The following is a 21,600-nucleotide window of genomic DNA, read 5'->3' on the forward strand; positions in this document are numbered from 1 at the left end:
AACCTTGGGGTAATTGCAGACATGGATATGATGCGAAGACAAAGCTGCCATGCTGGAGCGATGAAGAAATGGTGAGTCATCATGGCATTCACCACAGCCTGGACGCCACCTATTACTTGAGAGAGGGCCGTCCCATCTACGCCTGTGCCTCTCTGCTCGCTGCTGCCCTTGCCTCCCCCTCACACTCTTCCACATATTCCACCAGGTCCAGGTGATGCATTTCCCATCCGTTTTCTCTTCTGATATTTTTTGTACTTTACGTATTTATTTTTATGGGAAGACAAACCAGGGGCACAACAAAAAATTAAAAAAAATACATGCAGCATATTGCTCCCACAAAGGAAACATAATAAGAGGTCAAAGAATTTTTTATTCTATCTATGATGTTTGTGCTTCATTTTCAGATTTTTCTTTATATACTTGCTGTTTTGTATCACATGCCTTTTTTTCATTTCTCATCCACTTTTATTTCTTTTTATCTCTTCCTTTTTCTGTCTAGCAATGCTTGTCTCTCTTTGTCTGTCTGTCTGTCTGCTGTCTGTCTCTTCAAACACCTTTCCTTGTTTCTTTAATATGCCAGCCATAACAGGCAGTTTAGAAGCTTGGTACCTCACAAAAGATTTTGAAAAGATAAGAAAAAACATGGTGAGACAGGAAGCAAGGATGATGAATTAGGGAATATACAATGTTTATGGATATTTTAATGACAATTAAGAGTAAGAAACTAACTTAGGCATGCCATGTCATATATATACAGTCATACTTCAGTTTATGAGCTTAATTCATTCCAGAATTTTGCTCGCAAACCAAAACCTCATAAACCAAAACGAATGAAACCTGTAGTCCTGAAAACACAAAGATCGCACACTTGAGCACAAATGTAAAAGATGTGAGTGTACAATACAGACTGAGATGCCATTCCCATTGTTTTCCATGGGGAATGAAGGGAACCCAGACTCATGTCTTTGGCTTGAACAAACAGGACGCTCGTACACCAAGACACCGCTCGTAAACCAAGGCATTAATAGTGATTTTTTTTTGCTCATCAATCAAATATTCTTAAAGTAAGGCACTCGTTAGTTGAGGTATTACTGTAATTATTGAATACTATGGTAACACAAGTAATCGAGTGGCCACCCAAGTAATGTAGTAGTCAGTGCAGACAAAAAAAAAACTAGATGGAGAGATTTAATTTAACCCGGTAGCAGCGGGGACCATGTTTCTTAATGGTCCCTCTAAGCGAGAAAAATGAAAAAAAATCATTCTTCACACAAACCATTTCATAATACATATCAAAGCATTTGTGATCAGATTATGTATCATCTATTTTTTTGGGTTTATATCATGGCACAAATTTGGCCCGTCGCTGCTACATGGTAAAGCCACAAATTTGGCCTGTCGCTGCTACACGGTAAAGCCACAAATTTGGCCCGTCGCTGCTACACGGTAAAGCCACAAATTTGGCCCGTCGCTGCTACACGGTAAAGCCACAAATTTGGCCCGTCACTGCTGCATGGTAAAGCCACAAATTTGGGCCGTCGCTGCTACTGGGTTAAATCATTGCTGGAACAGGATGGAGTACACAAGCATCAGACAAATAAGTGAAAAAAATTGGGAAAGGCTGTTTTTTCACATTTAACCTTTAGCATCAGTAGGCTTTCATGATGAACCCTGTTGGTTTACCAAACGCCATTGACGGCAAAGGCAAGTATTTATTAAAGTGGTGCCATTCTTGCTTGGCTCATGGTGTCCCCCAGAGCTTCACTTGATCCTGAGAGAGTTTTGCTAAAGTCTGGGTTGACAGGTGGTCAGGTGGTCAGCAAAACAGCATGTGGGTAGTCTTTGGCCACTTGATGACTAAAAATTGTCAGCTTGTAGCATTGGGCAGGACTTGAACCCGGATCTTCCAGAGCACCATGTCTGCTTGCTGACCACTGCCTCCCCAGTCTTACAGTGAAGTAAATTGCTTATACTAATGATGATAATGATACCTTTTTCTTCCACACCATCAAACTCACAAAACACTGTCATTTTCTCTGCCCATAGACTCGAGGATTTCCATTCTCAAGTGTTTGGCCTGGCTTTAAACAACTGGACAGACCGCTCTGTGTGCTCAGCATGTGTAGCTGTGATGCTGATGGCTGGCCTGGATGTAGACATGCTGCGGGTGGTACTCAGAACCGCCTACCAGGTGAGTCCTGTAGTTGTGATACACAAAAAGGGTTGGGTAACACTCTCAACATCACCCGTTAGCCATGCAATGTTGTGCAACACTGCCAATAGTTCAGTAATAGGCATGGGATTGCCTTTGTAATATCAACAGCAATGGACCTAACAAGTTGGTGGTATCAGCCAAACACTTAAACCACACCCAAGACCAAACTCCACCAGGTGGTGAGACATTTGGTAAACAAAGGAAATGTCATAGTTAATGAGTGTGGCCAATGTCACCTCTGTTGCAACTGGATGCAGCGGAGCCCTGCACACAGTTGACCCTTTAACCACACAACTCCTGCAGGTGGTTTGGTGAGTCCAACAAAACTGTGGATCTGCTGAGTTCACCAAAGGTGGCATCCCATTATCAACTCTTTCATAATATTCCCTCATCTGTTCTTATAGGTGATCCTTTACTGGAAACAGTTATCATAGATGAACGAAACATTCAGAGAAAGTAAAAAAAATGCAGCAGAGGTGACACTGGCCACACCCACCAACCATGATGACCCCTTTGTTTACACAATTCAGCTGACTGTACATCCCTCCAGGTATAACAGCTCAGTGCTGCTCGGTTTTGGTCTTGGCTCAGTTGCCAGGCCAACACCGCCATCTCGCCATCGAGTGACTTGTGTTTTTCAGATTTACTGGGTGCGCACATGGTGGTGTGGGAAGCTGAGCCACGACAAGAAAAGAGGACATGAGAGCTTGGTAGAGTCAGATGTCAGCTGCATCCTGCGGCAACTGTGTACCATGAACTCAAGAGCCGAGGCAGCTACTGCCCTCATGGAGATGCTGGAAGCCTGCCTCATCATCTCGGCATCCAACAGCCTTCCGAGTGGCAAAGAAGTGCAGGCCCTTGGGGACCTGCTGGCTTCAGGTCTGCCCTTAAGCTATGTGGTGGAGGCCCTGGGCAAGGCCTTCTATACCCCTGTCTCCCAGCAGCAGATGCAGGTGATGTGTGATGGTATGAGACTATGTGTGGAGCTGGCCTTCCTCTACAAGCTGCCCTGGCCACTCAGACTTCTTACCAAACTGGCTGAAGCCAATCAGTGGCTGTCATTCCTTGTGGTGGTGCAGGCATTCAATTTTCCCAAAGCCGAGGTGCTAAAAGTTGTTGAATCATTCAGCAGTGCGGCCCTGCGGGAGCACATGGCTCTCGCCCTCACCCACATTTGTTACTACTGGGAGGGGATGGAAAGGTCCAGGAGGTCAGTGCGAAGCAAGAGATCAGCATTGTATGCCAAGATTGGCATCAACTCCCGTGAGGGTTCTCCTTCCCCAGGTCACAGTGGGGATGAGAGGGGCCGTAGCTCTAGCCCCAGTGACGTGGATGTTTCTGTTGTAGATGACGCACTCTCCTGCACCACCTCAGAGACCACCCAGGAGCTGGGGATTGATGTCTGGCTTGTCTGTCGCCCTGGTGACCTGTTTTCAGTGATGCTGACCTGCCACCAGCAGGACAATGCAGCTTCTGAGCTGGTCACCGCTGCTGCCAGCCTCAACCTTCCTGTGCTGGCTGTGTTTGCTGCTTGCTACGATAAGCACATCCCTGGCCTCTGTCTCTCAGTGTGGCTGTACACTCAGCTTCCACATGAGGCTAAGCTTGCACTGCACCAAAAACTGACCAGCAAGAAGACACATAACCCAAATACTGTTACTGCCACCAAGGGAGAGATGGACCTAGTGCCCCTCCCCACGAGGAATTGTTGCCGTGCCTGTGACATAAGTGTACTCAGTACAGGGCTAAGGGAACAGCGTCTCATTATTTTGGCCCATGTAGCTGCTGGTTCACCAGAGGTGGTGAGTGAGGGGCTGAAGGTATTTGACCAGCACTCCTCACTGTACTACCTGTTGCTCGCCATCCAGGAGGCCAAGACGACCTGTCGGCAGGAGCTCATCACACAGCTGCTGGGTGACAGTGCTTCAGCCATGCACAGTGAGCCAGAAGTAGACCAACCATCAGCAAGTGTGGGGAGCCAGTGGCTGGCCGCCATTGTGCAGGACATCATTGGTACAGCGCTGGACGAGTATGTTACTGATGGCCACCAACAGTGTCAGCTTCTCTTGGCACTCACCACCGTGGGCCAGCTGCCACCCTTTTGCACCCATTCAGTCAACTGGGGTCTGGCAAAGCAAGTGTGTAAGGTGGTGGGCCAGGCAAGGCACAAGATCAATTACAGAAAGTTGTTATGGAGCTTTGAGACTGGGGAAGTGAAGGATGTTGTGTGGAAGGTCGCCGAGGACCTGAGGGATAGGCGATGTTTCTCCGAGGCCCTGCAGGTGTGCCAGCTGGTGGATCTACCTGTGTTCACCATCGTGTGTGGCCAGCTGAGAGCAGAATTTGAGAACAGCAAGCAAAGCATCAAGGGCAGCTACTGTGGCCTGGAGAAATTCCTGCTTTGGGGCCATGAGCTGTTGTGCGAGAAGACTGTACCACCAGAATATGGCTGTGCCTTCTTTGCCACCATCTGTGAGGAAGTACCACTCAGTGCCATGCAGTATTTGTGTCTGCAGTATTCCCTGGTCTGGCACTACAAGACCTTGGAAAATACAGCTCCTCATGACTTGAAAAAACAACACACTAATGCCCAAAGTTCACCACCTCAGGGCCCCTACAAATTCTGCTCTCAAAATCCACACTCACATGTTTCCCACTCACCACACCTTCATAGTTTATATGGTTCACCCTCACATGGTCCCTACCCACCATACCCTCATAACCCAAACTTACCACTCCCACACAGCTCCCATTCGTCACCCCATGCTCCACGCTCACCACCCTCACATGCCTCCTGCTCCTCACCCTCACACCCCAAGCAGCCATCACCTCTCCAGATTGCCAAGACCCAGCCTGGAGTTCCACACAAGTCCATTATCACCAAGTTGGAACAGAGGATGTGGGAAGCATACATACACTCTTTTTGTGACAGAGAGATAGAAGCAGCCAGTCTCTTGGTGACCCTGCCTGAGGTGCTGGGCAGCTGGCCATGGGAGGAGGAGAACGGAAACAGCTGTCTGGATGTGAGTCAGGTGTTGAGTAAAGCTGGCCTGACTCATGCCTTCCTTACCTTGAGTCCAAATGAAGTGGGTGGTGCATCCTTGCCAGGTTCCAAGGAAAATAGGGGTGCTTGGAGAAGCTTCAGCAACATTACTAACAGAGAGGAAACAACCTCCAGCAGGCAGTCCAGGGACCAAGGATCATCCACCCAGACAACTACTTCAGATGAGAAAGGAGGTGGTGGCAGAAAGGAACATAGTGAGGAGGAGGAAGAGGACAGACAACTGGTGATCCAAGAACTCGTGGACACTCTTGTGGAACGGGGATTGCTAGTCACTGCCTGTCGGGTTCTGTCTGCCTTCAGAGAGAACAATGAGGTGAGCAGAAATGTTCTTGTGTGTTGCCAGAATGTAGAGTGTTTGCCAGTTTCTATGCACCAGTTCAGTTAATAGTCATATCAGGAAAAGTTATACTCTGGAAAATTAACTTGAAGTTTAAAAATGAACTACAGTACCCTCCTGAGTTTCGCGCTTGCTTCGTTCCACAGGTATAGCGCTAAACTCGCGTATCACGAAACTCAGGATATTGAAAACACTGAAAAAGCTCTTATTGGTTCTGGCCCTTGGAGAAGCTGACTTTTTTTCCCTTTTACTCCCTTGTTATCTCAAAATACGTACTGTGTAAAAAGGAAGAAAATGTAAAGAGAGAATGGGTCATTTTGAAGCTGCAGCTGAAGGCGGCTGGCTGCCTTACAATTGACTGACAGTTCTGTTTCTGTTGAAACAAGACATCTCAACTCTTCAAATTTGTTTCTTAGGCTATGCGCATTGAAACTTAAGACTTTTAGGCTATCTTGAGGTTTATTATTAGAGGTGGTGTTACTTTCAGTTTTACGATTTGGCATTATCTGTGCTGTACATGAACAGGATGGAGACACTCTGGAGAGCAGTTTTTTGAATGGGAGTCATGCACTCCTTTGTTTAGTAGCCTTCCTAATCTGGCTGCTCTGACAGGGACAGGTGCAGACCTTCCCTTTGAAACAGTCCACCCTGGCCATAGAAATGGTCCTAGGCATTAAAGAATCCCATGTCAAGCTCCCTGCAAAGAGTCTTCAAGCAGCTGTTAAAACTGAAGGCCTTATTGTAAAACTCGCTCGCTGCCGACGAGAATTCCTGAAATTATAATGTTTGGTGATTTAGTCTTGTATTGCCGGATAAGTCTATGGTACTTATCGAGCAGTTCTTCTGAGCAGGTCTTGCAGATGTCAATAGTAACTCCATGGAGAACAAAAAGAAAGTCATTAGAGACCTCAGCTGAGACCTCATCGAGGGCAGCTGTGATGTCAACTCCCACTACAGGGTAACAGTACTTGTGCCTCCATCCACCACCTGGTGGCGAATCATGGAGTCCCCAACCAAAAAAGTTCTGCTCTTCCTTTTCCTCTTCTGGTATGGCAAATCTGTTGAAGCAATGAGTAAGGTAAATGGCACTGCAAGGGTGTCTGGCACCTACCTTGACTGTAGTGAAACCCATATTAGTAGGTGTACCTCTTCCACACCCCTGTGGGGAGACACCTCCAGTTGCTGGTGAGGCTTGCAGTGCAGGGGTGACAGGCAAAGGTGCAGCAGTGGTAGCCAGTACGCCGTTGTTTGCCTAGATAAAGTACTGCAAGGTTCCAACAGTACGGGTTACTTCAGTGATCTTCTCCTGGCCAGCTATCAGCCTCACATCTTGCTCAAGGAGAGAGAGAGAGAGAGAGAGAGAGAGTTTGTGTAATAAGTGGAGTACTGCGGGGATCATGTATGTAGTGTATTTGAATCTTGTGTTTGTTCTTCTTTGTTCCCTCCTTTGTATGTTGGGGTTATGTTAGCTCCTTTCCACCACAACCAATTTATGTGTCTTATTTTCTAATTGACCCTCAGGCTTTTAATATCTCATTTGAAACTCCATCAGGGCATGAAGCCTTCCTGATATCATATTTTTATTATAGATCTCCACTTTTTTACTTCCACTTTACTTGCAGAACGTTCAACGCTTGTTGTTGGTGCTACGGCTGGCTGAAGAAGGCAAGGCAGGCACCCCCGAGAGAGAGGCCGGCCACACCCCATCCTCCTCACACTGGAGAGAAAAGCAGAGCACACTCAGTAAGTTCCAAACACACACACACACACGTTTAAAGAAAAATTTGGATGGTGTTTTTCAGGGTGAAATTATGGAGAGAGGAAGTGTCTGGTAACCCCCTCCCGTCACACTGAGCCAGCCCGACAGGGAGAGAGCGGGAACTCAGTCAGTCATTGTCAGAGTGTCAGACTGTCAGTGACGCCCACACTGCCATGGGGTGAGGATGTATGGGAAGCTATTGTCTTTGTGACCTTGCCTTTTTTTACACTGGTTATCTTCATTTTCCTTGAGGCTGTGTAGTTACTATGGCACCTACAAAGGAATTATCTCATGAAGTAATTGCCCAAATCATTGGACTAAAGAAGGCAGGCCATGGAACTAAGGAAATTAGCGAAATGTTGACAATTTCGGGAAGGGGAGGGCTGGAGATGCCATCCCAGAAACATAGGACAGGACGTCCTAAGAAGACTTCTACAAGGGGTTTGAACATCATAAAATGTACCATCCATCCATGGGTAGGCGGTGGCTGAAGTGGTAGCGTGCTGGGCCCACATTCTCCACGTGATGGACGACACGAGAAGATGGCGTCACTATAAATACTTGCCTGCGCCATGACGGGCTGGGGCCAAATACCATCCAGGCCCCTCAAGCAAGCCTACCGGCGCAATAGGTGGAGACGTAAAAAAAAAAAAAAAAAAAAAAAATCAAACCCACGAACAACAGCAAGATCTCTGAAGTAGAGCAACCCTGAAGTGTTTGGGGAGGCATCTGTATGTATACTTTGTCAGCCCTACCCCTTCCGGAAATCACACCATGTACTTCTTAACTGTAGACTTGGCCACAGTCAACATTTCGCTAATTTCCCTTGTTCCATGGCCTGCCTTCTTTAGTCCAATGATTTAAGCAATTACTTCTTGAGATAATTCCTTTATATGTGCCATAGTAACTACACAGCCCCAAGGAAAATGAAGAAAACCAGTGTAAAAAAAGGCAAGGTCACAAAGACAAAGCTTCCCATACATCCTCACCCCACGGCAGTGTGGGCGTCACTGACTGAGTTCCCGCTCTCTCCCTGTCAGGCTGACTCAGTGTGACGGCAGGGGGTTACCAGACACTTCCTCTCTCCATAATTTCACCCCGAAAAACACCATCCAATTTTCGCCAAAAGCATGCTACTGCGCTGGGTAGGAGCCGCATAGTTTTTACGAGTACTGTACAGGTGCTGAGGCCAACTTATCAATATTTTATTACTTTTCTATCTCCCTAGGTCGCAGCAGCACTTTGGGCAGCTTCTGCAGCACTTCATCCCTGGAGGAAGACCTCAGCATTCACATCACACCACTGACCCAGGTGGTGGCTGGTGAGTCCTGACTACTCTTATTTACTCACCTCATAATTTTCATCTCAAGTGTGTAGGTGCTCCATGAGTACATAGACATTGCTGGCTGACTCTGGTGCATTACTTTTTCAGGCTTGGCCGTGGGCCGGAGGATTGCTGAACGTGTCATTGTGTTGTACAAGGTGGCCCTAGCTCTTGACCTCTCGTACTTGTATGTGGTGCATCATTCCAACCCCATCACAGTGAGTTCTTCCACTATAGTTGCCTCCATTTTCAACACTTCTATCACTCCAGCCTCCACTTTCACCTCTGCCTCCTCCTGACTTCTGAGAATCGTCTGGGAAAACTAACCTTTTTTATTTTTTAGGTGCTGCTTATAGCGTCAGAAGGTTCTCTTTAGGGGCCTGTGAATGACCTCAGCCTACTAATGGCGCAGGAGAAATTTATTTATAATGGCTGCCGTGATGTATGATTTGTGGAAATTATTCTGTGTGTGTATATTGTATATTCTTATTACTATTGATTTAATGACATTCACTTAGAATTAGGAAATAAGTGGTAGTAGTAGTTCAGTTGTGGTGCCGAGACCTGCCTGATGGGTGAGCCTCCTATAACTCACTCAGCGAGAGGGGTACCTCTTTGGCGAACTGGTCAAGGAATGGGTGGCGTAGGGCCCAATGCAAGCTTAATCCGAGCCTGTATATTCCAGTGGTAGTATGAGATTTAATCATATATCTTTCCAAGTCCTGGTCCAGGTCATCGGCCCAGCCATGCGCCGATAGTAAATATCAACGAGTCTAAAGAATAACCTCTCCTTTGTAGAACACTGATCAGCTTTAGATCATTGATCAGGATCTGAATCTGATCTGGATTCACTCAGCAAAAATAGAATGCCTCAAGGCAGATCAGCAGATCAGAATAATTACAATAGTAGGGCAGAACTCGTGGATACCACGACTGGCCATATTTCTCCATCAGTTCTGTTGTTCATTACCATTATTCTACACCTTCAGTGCTTACAAATACATTTCTGCAACATTATCTTATCTGCTCTTCATACATTATGGGAGGTGCTCTTAGGTCTGTATTCCTTACAAATGATAAGCTGCTGAGCAGGAGCTGGATAATTGATTAAAATTTCGTCAAAGGTGAAACTGATACACCCAAAGCAGATACTCAGCAAATATTGTAACATAAATAGAATTTTTTAAAAGGTCCAGTTTTGCTCGATTTTGCGGTGCATTTATGCAAGAGAGATTTTAACGAGGGTAAGTTTATGATTAGTCATTTATTTTGTCTCGTTTACCAATAAATAAAATGAGAATGATTAACTACATTTTTATTGACAGTAATATCACTTACTGTATTGAAGTGTAATTGTTACAAGTCCCAGAGAAACACTGGTAACTTACAAGAATTGAAAGAATAGTTCAAGCTTGCAGGTGTGCAGTACTCCTTTGCCTTCCTTATGTACCTCATTGGTAGTGGCTTACACCCTTTTTGGCAGGTTTCAATCTGCATACTACCTATGGGCCAAACAAACAAAAAAAAAACAAAAAAAAAGAATAAAGAGCACCACTCAAAATGTCACATGCTAGTCACAAGAAAGTACAGATCCAGTTCCCTTTCTCCTTCCCCCACAGCTGCTATGACTGGTGCTGCAACTGTATTGTTTATGATGATAAATCTGTTCTTTCTCTCCTCCTTCACCTTCCCCCACACCTGCTGTTCTGTGTGGCGTACTAAGTCCTGTTCTCCCTCTTCTCCCATGCAGCTGCTCTCACTGGTGTTGCGGCTCCATCGGTGTGGCACTACACAGCTGGCCCGGGACCTGATCAATGTTTTACCCATACCCCAGGCTGGTGTGCAGGCCTTCCTAGTGGAGGAGGCTGTGGCCACCATCACTGCCGGCCCTGGTGAGATCTATAACACCAGTGATTTTGAATAAGTATCAATCCTTCATATTCTCATTTTTACTTCTAAATGAACTTGTCACTTCCTCTTCAGAGTAAACCTATAACATTTAATATTATATATCTAAATAATAACCTGATACATCTTTTTCAGTATTAGACTGTAATCACTAGAGTCTGTTTCGTTCCATCAGCACAGCATGTCATTGCATTTCAATCGTCATTTTCATCATTGTTATTGTTATCATTATTATGGCATTCTTATTACCTTTGTAGAATTCACTAGCATTATCACTGTCATCATTATCATCATCACAATATAACCCAGTGAAATTGAAACACTTGTAACCAGTAACAGAAACAAGAAACTTTTGGAAGTAGCCCATATAAACATATGTATTCTCATGGCCTATGTATGTGTTTGTGTCTGCAGAAGCAACACGTAGCAGCCAGAGGGACAGTTTGCTGCTGTGGGAAGAGCTGGAGGCACAATGGAAGGACCTCATCACCCTGAGCAGTGACCCCTCTGGTCTGGCCACTCAGCTACTGGATGTGGGGCAGTGCCTGGGCTCTTCTTACCCTGACCAGGTGGAGAAAGGTGAGACTAGGCAAGATGATGAGTTGTATTACTGATGAGGAACTATTACCTTGATGCTCTTCCTACTATGATCAGGTGGAGAAGGGCAAGGCTGGTTAATGGGGTTGTGTCATGATATAAGTGATTTATTTCTTTGTTTTTCCTCCATTAGCAGATGAAGAAAGGCTAGGCATTAGTGAGTTTTTATGTAAAGCAAGGTGTGCCTGGGATAAGTCATTAAACTGAATGTATAAACCATTACTCCATTGTACTTTTATATCTAATATGATCATCTTACTTTCAAAGTGCTCCTTTCACACTTACGCTGTGTCCCAGGGTAATGGGTTCATACCTACCACAGGCTGAAGGGCCAGTAAGATGGAGATGATCACCGGGGTCGCATGTAATTTAGTATAAACCCCTAACTTTACTTCTACCTTTTTTTATTTCCAGTATAGTCAACTAATTTCAATTGCATCATCAGTTCACAGTATGAGTGTGGAACTGGTGGTTCGTGCCCATGACTGCTTTACGGCGGCATCTAACATGGAAGGCATTGGTTCTGTCCTCCGCACGGCCCTCTCCCTCACCACCTCCCTTGTCCAGCATGCCCAATGGTCACTCTTGGTAAGACTGTCAGCTGTATGGTACTTCTGAGAGGTCAAAATTATTATTACTTTATTTTTTTTACAGCAACAGTCATACCAAAGGCTGATCACAATCCAGACATTTTGTTTTTATTTATTAATGATCCACGAGACATCCTAGAGTTAAATGAAAGTATGTGCTTATCTTTCTATTCATTCATACACACACTGGTAATATTTCTGTGGTGTCTGATTCACTTGTTTGAGTGAAATTCTGTTGTGATAAACAGACACCAATTCAGATCACAAGTAAAAAATTAAACAGATAGTGTAAGTTTTGCCTCCATGAAATATACACAAATAGATAAATATGAAAGCTCATGAAGTCACAATAAGTGACATCACTTGCTTTGTGCAGTAAAACTATGCTATTTCAGGTATCTGACACCTGCAAACTGGCAGGCCTCCTGCCTTGGGCCTGTGGGCTACAGCCTCAGCGTTGCCAGATTGTCGTACTCAGCCCATTATATTTCCCGACTTCCTACCCCCAAACTGTCTTCTGGGCTCCAATAATGAAACTAATTTATAGTTATCGTTAAAAGAGTTAGATCCTGATGTTTCTTGGCAATAGTTAGGCGTCAGAAACCGGTAAATACTGTGCTCTGAGTACAACAATCTGGCAACAGTGGCTATACATATTTTCATATTGTTGTAGAAAAAGAATACTCATAATTTTAGTTAGTTTTTGGTTATAAGGATTCTTTACGAAATACAGTTATAACATTACCTCCTACTAGTTAGGAAACGTACTGAATCCTGGATCGGCCATGGTGATGTTAGGTACGCCTATTGATTCTCAAACTATTCCATTTGAAATAAAATGATGCTGATGGCTCACTCTGCATGCTTATAATTCTCTTCTAATCAGATTGTAAGCAAGTCTCAAAATATATCAGGGAATATAACAGTACAATTTGCATATAAGGGTATTATGAATGTTTTGTATAGCTTGGGGGGCAGGTTATGAGAGTTTAACCCGGTAGCAGCGACGGGCCAAATTTGTGGCTTTACCGTGAAGCAGCGACGGGCCAAATTTGTGCCATGATATAAACCCCAAAAAATAGATGATACATAATCTGATCACAAATGCTTTGATATATATTATGAAATGGTTTGTGTGAGAGGTGATTTTTTCTCATTTTTCTCGCTTGGAGGGACCATTAAGAAACATGATCCCCGCTGCTACTGGATTAAAATTACCAAAAACTACAATGCCCACATGAATGTCTACAGACTATGAGCAACACTCGTGAACATCCAGAATTTGACCTTTTTGATAAATTTGGACGCTTTAAACGACGTTGACCTTCATCTTAGACCATTTTGGCCTTATTGTGCCAAAAAAATGACAGTGTAGGGGGTACCTAAATAGTAAATAATCCTAACACTGTACAAGTTAGGGATGGACTACCTAGTCTGGACCATAGGGTCTGTGTTGTTTGATTACTTGTGAAAATTACCTGTCAGCACCACTCCTCCTCCTCTTCCTTTGCCTCCTCCTCTTCCTCCTCCTCCCCTCACCTACTTCTCCTCCTCCTCCATTAACCTGGTAGCAGCAGGGATCATGTTTCTTAATGGTTCCTCTAAGTGAGAAAAATGAGAAAAAATCACCCCTCACACAAACCATTTCATAATATATATCAAAGCATTTGTGATCAGATTATGTATCATCTATTTTGGGGGGTTTATATCATGGCACAAATTTGGCCCATCGCTGCTACATGGTAAAGCCACAAATTTGGCCCGTCGCTGCTACACGGTAAAGCCACAAATTTGGCCCGTCGCTGCTACCGGGTTAACCAGTAAAATATCACCAATTTCACCTTTACCATGACTCACCTTAAACACCCTTCCTCATCACCACCAGTTATAGTAATTACAGTTCACCACTCCCCTCCACAGGTCAGACTTCTCATTGGCATCGGACGGTACAGTGAGATGTCTTATATAATCGACATATTGAGGGAACATGGCCAGTTTGAGCCCCTCCTTGGCCGAGGCTCTGACCCTTCAGGGAAAGAGACTGGCTTAGATCGTGCTCTCATCCACTACCTCCGCTCCAAGGCCCCAGAGGACACAGAAACACTGCATATTGTGGCCTTACATTTCCTTCTCTACTCTGAGGTGAGGGAGTAGAAATGGTGTGTGTGTGTGTGTGTGTGTATTTACCTATTTGTAGTCTACCATGCCCAAGTTAAGCTCTAATAGTCCCGTCTCCATATCTACATTGATCCAGCCTTTCCTTCATATTAGTATTATTTTTATTATTATTATTATTATCATCATCATTAGTATATGCACTGACACCTGGAATAACCTCAGAAAGGGGATGGCTTAAGCCAAAACTATTCATGAATTTAAATTTAAATGGCATTTTTTTTTTCCTGTAGCACTTGTAGGCTGCCTTGAGGGGTCTCTTGGACAACCCCAGCCAGTTAGTGGTGAAGTCAAGTTTTATTTATAGTGGCTGCCTAGATGTACATCCCTTGTTTGGCCCATGATGCCCCCCATAGCTCCACTTGAATGAAGCCAATGAAGTTAGGTTAGATTGAAGATCTGGGCAGCATATGGGTAATCTTCTGCCACTCAGCGATGGTTGAAAATTGTCGATGTCCTTTGGGGGAACTCAAACCTAGGTTCTCGGGCTCACCACACCCACACGCTGACCACTCAGCCACCACCTCCCCAGAGAGAAACTTGATAAACTGAGATTTTGAGATGGGACCCCACAGAGTAACTCACTCTCTGTTTATCACAACAAGATAAATACAAACACACAGGTTGCTGAGATGTGGGTTGCTGAAGCAGAGAAAGCCATTAACGAAGCGCTGGGTGTGATCACAGACCTCACGGCATCCCAGACCACAACCACTTGTACTGCCACCACCACCACCACCTCCTCCTCCACCCTTTCCACTAGGTATGTATGCATGTCAATTCTATTCCCATGCATCAGTTCAATAAAAAGGAAAATATGCTTACTCTAAATGCTTTTTTTTATGTGATATATACTCCTCTATTGTTTTATTAGCAATTTATATCTTGATTTCAGCCGACTTGTTGTCAATGGTGAAGGTCTTACTTGGGACTGCCATGTTATTGTTATTCTTGTTATTATTATCATTACTATTATCTTTATTATCATGATTGTTTTTATTATTATTGTTATCATCATTATTATTACATGTTGTCCTTGAGTCACAGTGAATGCGACTTACAACTACTCACACTCATGACCAGGCCAATAATATTAATATTACTTTGTTAAACAATAAGTTGACATTTCAAATGTCCCACCGTGGGTAGAGCAGCCATTTGTTTACATAGAGTTCCCAGAGGCCCTCACTGTTTACAAGTACAGGTGGTCGTTGACTTATGACCTTTGCAGCTTACAACTAATCGACTTTACGACCACCACTATGACAGTTTCAGCCCCATCTCCTGGTGCTGCAGGGAGCTGGAGCGGCTTGCATTCCGCAGCTCATTCAGGAACAGCCATTTCCTTCGAGTCTGTTTTTGTCTTTTGTCTTGGAAATTTTTCTTCAACCCTCCCCCCCGCACAAGGGGTCACCTTTACCTTCTGTCCACAGTGCAGGGCGAGGGGGTCAGGTATAGTCCGCAGAAGCGGCTTCTGGCGCGGTGATCTTTTAGCTCATCGGTGGCCTAGTTGGTATGCTGCCTGGCTTCTACTCGGAAGGCTCGGGTTCGATTCCCGGCACTCAGTGGTGTTCATTACGGATATTTTCACTGTTATTGCAGTTTCTTTAAAGTACTAAGGCAGTTGTGATATGATGGTTATGACAATAATTAACAAAGAATATGTGGTTAAAACATAACCATGATGACTGTGGAGATTAAACAGAACCGGTTCTGAAACAGGTTCCCCACGTTTTCACCAGCTCTTGGAGCCAGGACTAGTACTGGTTATTCAACCAGTGCCAGACTGCTCAATACCAGTACCTACCCTTAGTCTTCACAGTTTACACCCACCTCAGTCCCTCAGTTATGAGGCCTCGGTAATGATTCTGAAATGGTACTCTGCACTGGCAGCAACCCACTAGTACTGGTATCAGTACCAGTAATACTGGTTTCAGGGCCAGTATTACTACCAACACACTGCTGCAGACACCACCACAGCTGCTACCAGGCGCTGAGAATCTGTCCCCTCCGGGCAGCCAACCAGATGCTGCGTCCACTGCTGCCAAGCCTAAGAAGAGCATGAGTCCCAGCATAAGCTTCATTGCTGAGAGTTGTAAAATTGGACATAATGTCATTTGCTGAACAAAAGTTCACTCTAGAATAGTGGAGCTAAGTCAAACTTGCGGTATGTCAAAATGACAAAGTGGGGTACTAGTACCTATTATTATTATTATCAGCATTAAGTATTATTATCTTTATTCTTGTTATTATTTATTATTATTATTGGTAGTGGTGTGGCAGTAGTGAACTTATCTGAAGCCTTGATGTTATCACTGTTGATCATACCCCAGCCTGGACTCAAACCACACGTGTGGCGCCCGCTGCCAGCCCCGCTGTATGGAGGTGCACAGCGGGGCTGGCAGCGGCACCACGCATGTGGTTCGAGTCCTGGCTGGGATATAATCAACCTGTCTTTCTTTGGCCTAGTTATCACCTTTGTTGACATTATTATAATTTCTATTATTATTATTATTATTATTATTATTATTATTGTTGTTGTTGTTGTTTTCCTCCTCAAAATTCACATTTCCCCTCCTCCTCCTCCTCCTCCATTCTCATTCCTCCTGCTTTTCCTCCTCTCCCACTTTTCTTATTGCCTCTTTGCACAGCATGACATCACCTCGAGGCAGCAGCAGCAACAGCAGCAGAGGCACAGGGAGTCAGCAGGAGACCCCCAGCAAGGGCAGATCACCTCAGGTCAAAGGTCAGGACTCATTTCTGCCATATGGTTACTGAGTGGTAAGACACCTCAGGATTGGTTTAGACGTACAGCTGTCAAAATTATGTGTGGGGATTTCAAGTATGAGGAATAAATTTAAATAAGGGAACACGCTGACTTCAAATAACTACAGTATTTTGTGGTGTATAACATGCTTTAGACATTGCTCATGATTGGCTGGCACATTTCAAAAATCGGACTGTGATTTGCAGGTGACGCTAATGACATCACCTCACCTTTTATGAGGTCTTCCACCAATAAGCTGGCCTACAACCTTCCCACAAATTTATTTGAGAATTAGATGGTAGGGTGAGTTGTATAGGCCTTCTAAGTTACAAGTTTGTAGGCTAAGTACAATGAAACCTTCAAGAATCTGTCCCCTGATCAGCTGGCACTCAACATGGCACCCTCTCAATCCCAAGTACACACCTGAGAAGATATCAGTTGCCGCTGTATCACTCAACTGGTTTCACACCTGATCCTGGGAGATCCCCTTCCTTCCAATATCTTCCTTGAGCCACCTGTACCCCAGTCCCGTCAATATCATAAATGTGTGCTACCACATTTCTTCTCTACTTCCCTTTCTTCCCCAATCCCTTCAGTATCATAAGCCAGTGGTTCCCAACCTTTTTTTCAGGCGACCCCAATCATGCACCTCTAGACATGACCGCGACCCCACTAGTTTAGTTGTATATGTGTTAGTATAATATAACAACACCATGTTTAATATTTTGAGGTCTTGGCGACCCCAGCGTTGGGAAAGGGGGTCATAGACCAATGCTGACTTAACCCATTACTCTTTCAGCTTTGTAGTGTAGCACTCATGATATTTTCTGTCTAGTGCTGCAATATTATTAATACAACATTAATGAGCCTTCTTCTCTAATAGGTGAAAATCTGACCAACACTAGTATGTTGAGGGGTCAGCTGGAATCACTATACCTGGAACAAGTTGACCACAAGTTGCTGACCCAGGCCATGCAGAGCTTTGCCCACGCTGCCCAGTGCTTCATGCAGGTCAGTGCTGGGTCAGGAGTCAGGAGAGAGATTTACACAAACTTGCATGTGAACAAACCCTATAATCCAGACTAGGTGGTCTGGCTTTAAACTTACTGTAGTATCTAACTAATAATGCTTTCCAAAATAAGTTTTTTGATAATAATAATAGCAATAGGAAGCTAATTTCTACAATGTTTAGATTTTTTTCTGGAAGGAAACTTATGGGAGTATCTTGGATAGTGTTTGTTTGCCACCATCTTGATAACGTATTCGTTAGGCTTCCACAATTTTGACACCTACGTAGGTCCTTGACACATTGAAAACTTTTGAGTTTGTTGCTATTTTACACAACACACTTTGGCCGAAATCACACTCACCGACTCACCTTATAGTGCTGGGCTGTTCACCCTGCCAAGCACCCACCAATTTATCCCTTCCCCAAGGGCCCCGTGGAAAAAAGATAACTAGTGGGTCACTTAGCTTGTAGTTGTAGGGGTTTTCAGAACAGTTTTCTGAATAAGTCAGCGGAGTGATGCCGGCCTTGTTGTAAGAAGTAGAAGTATGGATGTAGTTGCCCGCTGCCCTCGTGACACGTAGCAGTAGGCACTGAAAAACTTGCAGCTGCCTGGTGTGTTCATGCCACGAAGGCTAACCGCTGACAGTGTTTACGACACATTTCATACCATACATTTTGTTATCGAACCTCCTATTTTTTTTGTTCCAACTTGAAAAACCTGAAACTTATCTATATTAAACCTGTAGGGTACATGTATAAGCGAATATTTGCATCCATGGTTATTCCCATCCCCATGACTAACCTTCTGCTACACAGGACCAGCAGTTTGCCTCGGCCATGGACAACAGTCGCCAAGCGGAGTTAGTGGCTCTGCAGCTAGCCCATGCCAGGAGGGCCACCCCTGCGCTCAGGCTTCTCAAGCTATCCAGGACTGGGGTTTCCTTCCTCACCACACACAAACTGAGGTGAGGATGAGGGGAAGGGCAGGAGGTAGGTAGAGCATGGGTGTGTTAGGGGAGGAGGCATTTAGGGTGGAAAGAAGAGAGGGAGGGAGGGTGAAAGGAGAAGAATGTAAGGTGCTGAAAGAGTGAGGATTAACCCGTCCGCTGCGTTTGGCATGGATTTTGCCTTCACTGGTAGTCTGGTAACATAATACTCCCAGGTCTTTCTCTGCCTCTGTGGTTGATAGTGAAGTGTTTCCCATGTGGTATTGGTGTGCTGGATATACCCTCCCAAGGTGCATGACTTTACATTTTTCTTCACTGAATTGTAGCAGCCACTTTTTGTTCCATTCCAGTAGTTTGGTGATGTCTTCTTGAAGGAAATCTGCAGTCAAGGAGTTAAGGAGAGGGAACAGGAGGAGGGTAGGAGAGTGGTTGGGAGTGAGGGTGGGAAAGAGACATGGATGGTTGAAAGAGAGGACGAATGAGAAAGGCAGGGAGAGGGAGAGTTGGAGAGGAGGGGCTTGGAGGGTGAGAGGTAGGGGAGAGATATGAAATGAGAGGGAGGGAGGCATAGAGGCTGATAGGAAATGAGGGGTGAATCAGGTGAGTGACTGGAGAAGGAGAGGTGGAAGAGGGGAGGAGTGCAAAGGAGTGATTGAAGGAAGTGAGAGACTTTGGGTGAATAGGGGAGAAGGCAGGAAAGAAAGGAAAAGTTAGTGTGTGAAGAAAGAAGGGATAGAGAGAGGGATGGTGATATGGACGGTGGAAAGAAGGAAAGAAGGGAGGAATAGGATGAAAGATGGTTTTAAGGCTGTAAAGGAGTGAGTGAGTGAAGAAAAAATGTAGTGAGTGAAGGAAGAAAGGTAGGAAGGCAAGGTAATTTTCACACAATTTTTTAGCTGCATTATTATGTGTTCTTTTGCATTTTTTTTATTTTTCATCCAATAAAACCCTAGAGCCTTTTTTTTTAGCCCCATACACACTACCACTCACCACCATTGGCATTTCCCTTTAATCAAATGCTCGTCCCTCAAAAGTACCAGTGTGGACATGAAGCCAGCAACGGCACTGCTCATCAGTGAAGCTCATTAGTAAGCACCATCCGTGGTGAATGGTAGAGTTTATGGGGCTTGTAACATTCCCTCTTCTTCCCTCCTTCCGTGCTCATGCTCCTCTCCCTTCTTCTTTGGCACAGGGTTGGGGAGGCTCAGCTGGTGGGCCGAGCCTATGCCTATGCAGTGGACTGGGGTGCAGCGCTCTATTACCAGTTTGTGCATGGTGGAGACGAGACTTACCTGGTGGAGTACCTGGCTACCTTCACACTCACACCGGAGGTCATGCTTAATGTTGTCAAAAAGTAAGGAAGAAAGGTTTTAGGTAAAAGACCAAATTGGGTGAGATCATGTGTGCTGTTATATCTTGTTCTTTTTATGTTTTTCTTTGTCATGTGTTTGTACAATTTTGTTTCATTCTCTTCTCTTTTTTCAAGTCTGTTTTTTTCTTTACTCTTTTCTTTGTTTCTCCTCTGCTAGAAACATTTTTGATGCCTCTTCTTTATTTTTTTTGTGTGTGTTCAGGATAAATGTTCATATAAATTGTGTCTGTTAAATGTTCAGTGAGTTGGAGATAAATGTTGAATATTTGTGATACCATAAAAGAAACAATCTGATCAGTAATAAATAAAACATTGGATATATGTGATAGGTACTATAAAAAAGAAAAGATCTTGAGATTTTAACGTGAACCAAAACATGGCTAAGTGACCATGATAATGCCACGTTTATTGAAATGATACCAGTAACCTTAACCCGGTAGCAGCGATGGGCCAAATTTGTGGCTTTACCGTGTAGCAGCGACGGGCCAAATTTGTGGCTTTACCGTGTAGCAGCGATGGGCCAAATTTGTGGCTTTACCGTGTAGCAGCGACGGGCCAAATTTGTGCCATGATATAAACCCCCCAAAATAGATGATACATAATCTAATCACAAATGCTTTGATATATATTATGAAATGGTTTATGGGAGGGGTGATTTTTTCTCATTTTTCTCGCTTGGAGGGACCATTAAGAAACATGATCCCTGCTGCTACCGGGTTAATTTCATTTATCAATTTCTTCTTGTCTGTTCAAATGATGTCTGTGTTTCCTATACTTTTATCTATCTTTCTTTTCCCTGTCTATTTAAGTGTTCCTTGTATATCTTTTTCCATTCCATTGTTTTTTCTTCTCCATATTTCTTCTCTTTCTCTTATATTCTTCATTATCCTTCCATCGTAACCAACCTCAACCTTGCTTCCCTTCTTTCCTCCCTTACCCTCTCTGCCAGCCTTACCACCATCTTCTCTCTCCCTCTTCTTCCTACCCTATCTATCTATCTATATCTCCAATGCCCTAATCCCTCACAGGAACTTCCCTCCAGGGGGTGGCCACAGCAGAAGTGTCTCATCTCTCCCTATTCTGGCACTCCTTCTCAGCACGCTCAGTCCTGCTAATTCCAACTCTCTTGCTCCAGTACTCACTCACCCTATTTATCCATTTCTTAGGTGGTCTTCCCCTGACACTCCCTCCCTCGCACACTTCACGAATTCATTCTCCCCCATTCTCATCACGCGTCCACACTATCTTCACCTGCTTGACTGCTCCACAATCCACTCCTTTTGCTGTCACACCCATATCAAACCTCTCATACACACTTTCATTGCTTTATCCCATCCTGAAACACCACATGCACCTCTTACATAACTCATTTCCACTATACGTATTCTCGACTGCTGTGCTGCATTCCATGTCCGCATCTCTTCCTTTGTCTCTTACCCTTGTCCCTCCATACACTACCTTTTCCTCCCTCTTTCCTTCTCTTACTCATGCTGCCCCCCACCCCTAGACTGACTCTCTCTCTCCCAGTTTTCTTTC

The 21,600-nt window shown here is 44.5% G+C and overlaps 1 protein-coding gene across 2 annotated transcripts in view; it reads left to right on the forward strand.

The window, feature by feature from the left end:
• The window catches only part of LOC126982473 (uncharacterized), a 39,507-nt gene that overhangs the window by 16,641 nt on the left and 1,266 nt on the right, over window positions 1-21,600 (forward strand). For both annotated transcript variants that reach the window (XM_050834528.1, XM_050834527.1), the window contains exons 15-29: window positions 20-211; window positions 2,047-2,191; window positions 2,857-5,592; window positions 7,239-7,359; window positions 8,604-8,696; window positions 8,808-8,917; window positions 10,450-10,591; window positions 11,022-11,186; window positions 11,650-11,792; window positions 13,715-13,936; window positions 14,593-14,732; window positions 16,621-16,715; window positions 17,620-17,747; window positions 18,562-18,710; window positions 19,885-20,046. In XM_050834528.1, the coding sequence (XP_050690485.1) occupies window positions 20-211; window positions 2,047-2,191; window positions 2,857-5,592; window positions 7,239-7,359; window positions 8,604-8,696; window positions 8,808-8,917; window positions 10,450-10,591; window positions 11,022-11,186; window positions 11,650-11,792; window positions 13,715-13,936; window positions 14,593-14,732; window positions 16,621-16,715; window positions 17,620-17,747; window positions 18,562-18,710; window positions 19,885-20,046 (4,743 nt within the window). The remainder of the gene's footprint in view (window positions 1-19; window positions 212-2,046; window positions 2,192-2,856; window positions 5,593-7,238; window positions 7,360-8,603; window positions 8,697-8,807; window positions 8,918-10,449; window positions 10,592-11,021; window positions 11,187-11,649; window positions 11,793-13,714; window positions 13,937-14,592; window positions 14,733-16,620; window positions 16,716-17,619; window positions 17,748-18,561; window positions 18,711-19,884; window positions 20,047-21,600) is intronic.

This window comes from Eriocheir sinensis, chromosome 51 (assembly GCF_024679095.1).
Source record: "Eriocheir sinensis breed Jianghai 21 chromosome 51, ASM2467909v1, whole genome shotgun sequence".
Classification (NCBI taxonomy): Eukaryota; Metazoa; Arthropoda; class Malacostraca; order Decapoda; family Varunidae; genus Eriocheir; species Eriocheir sinensis.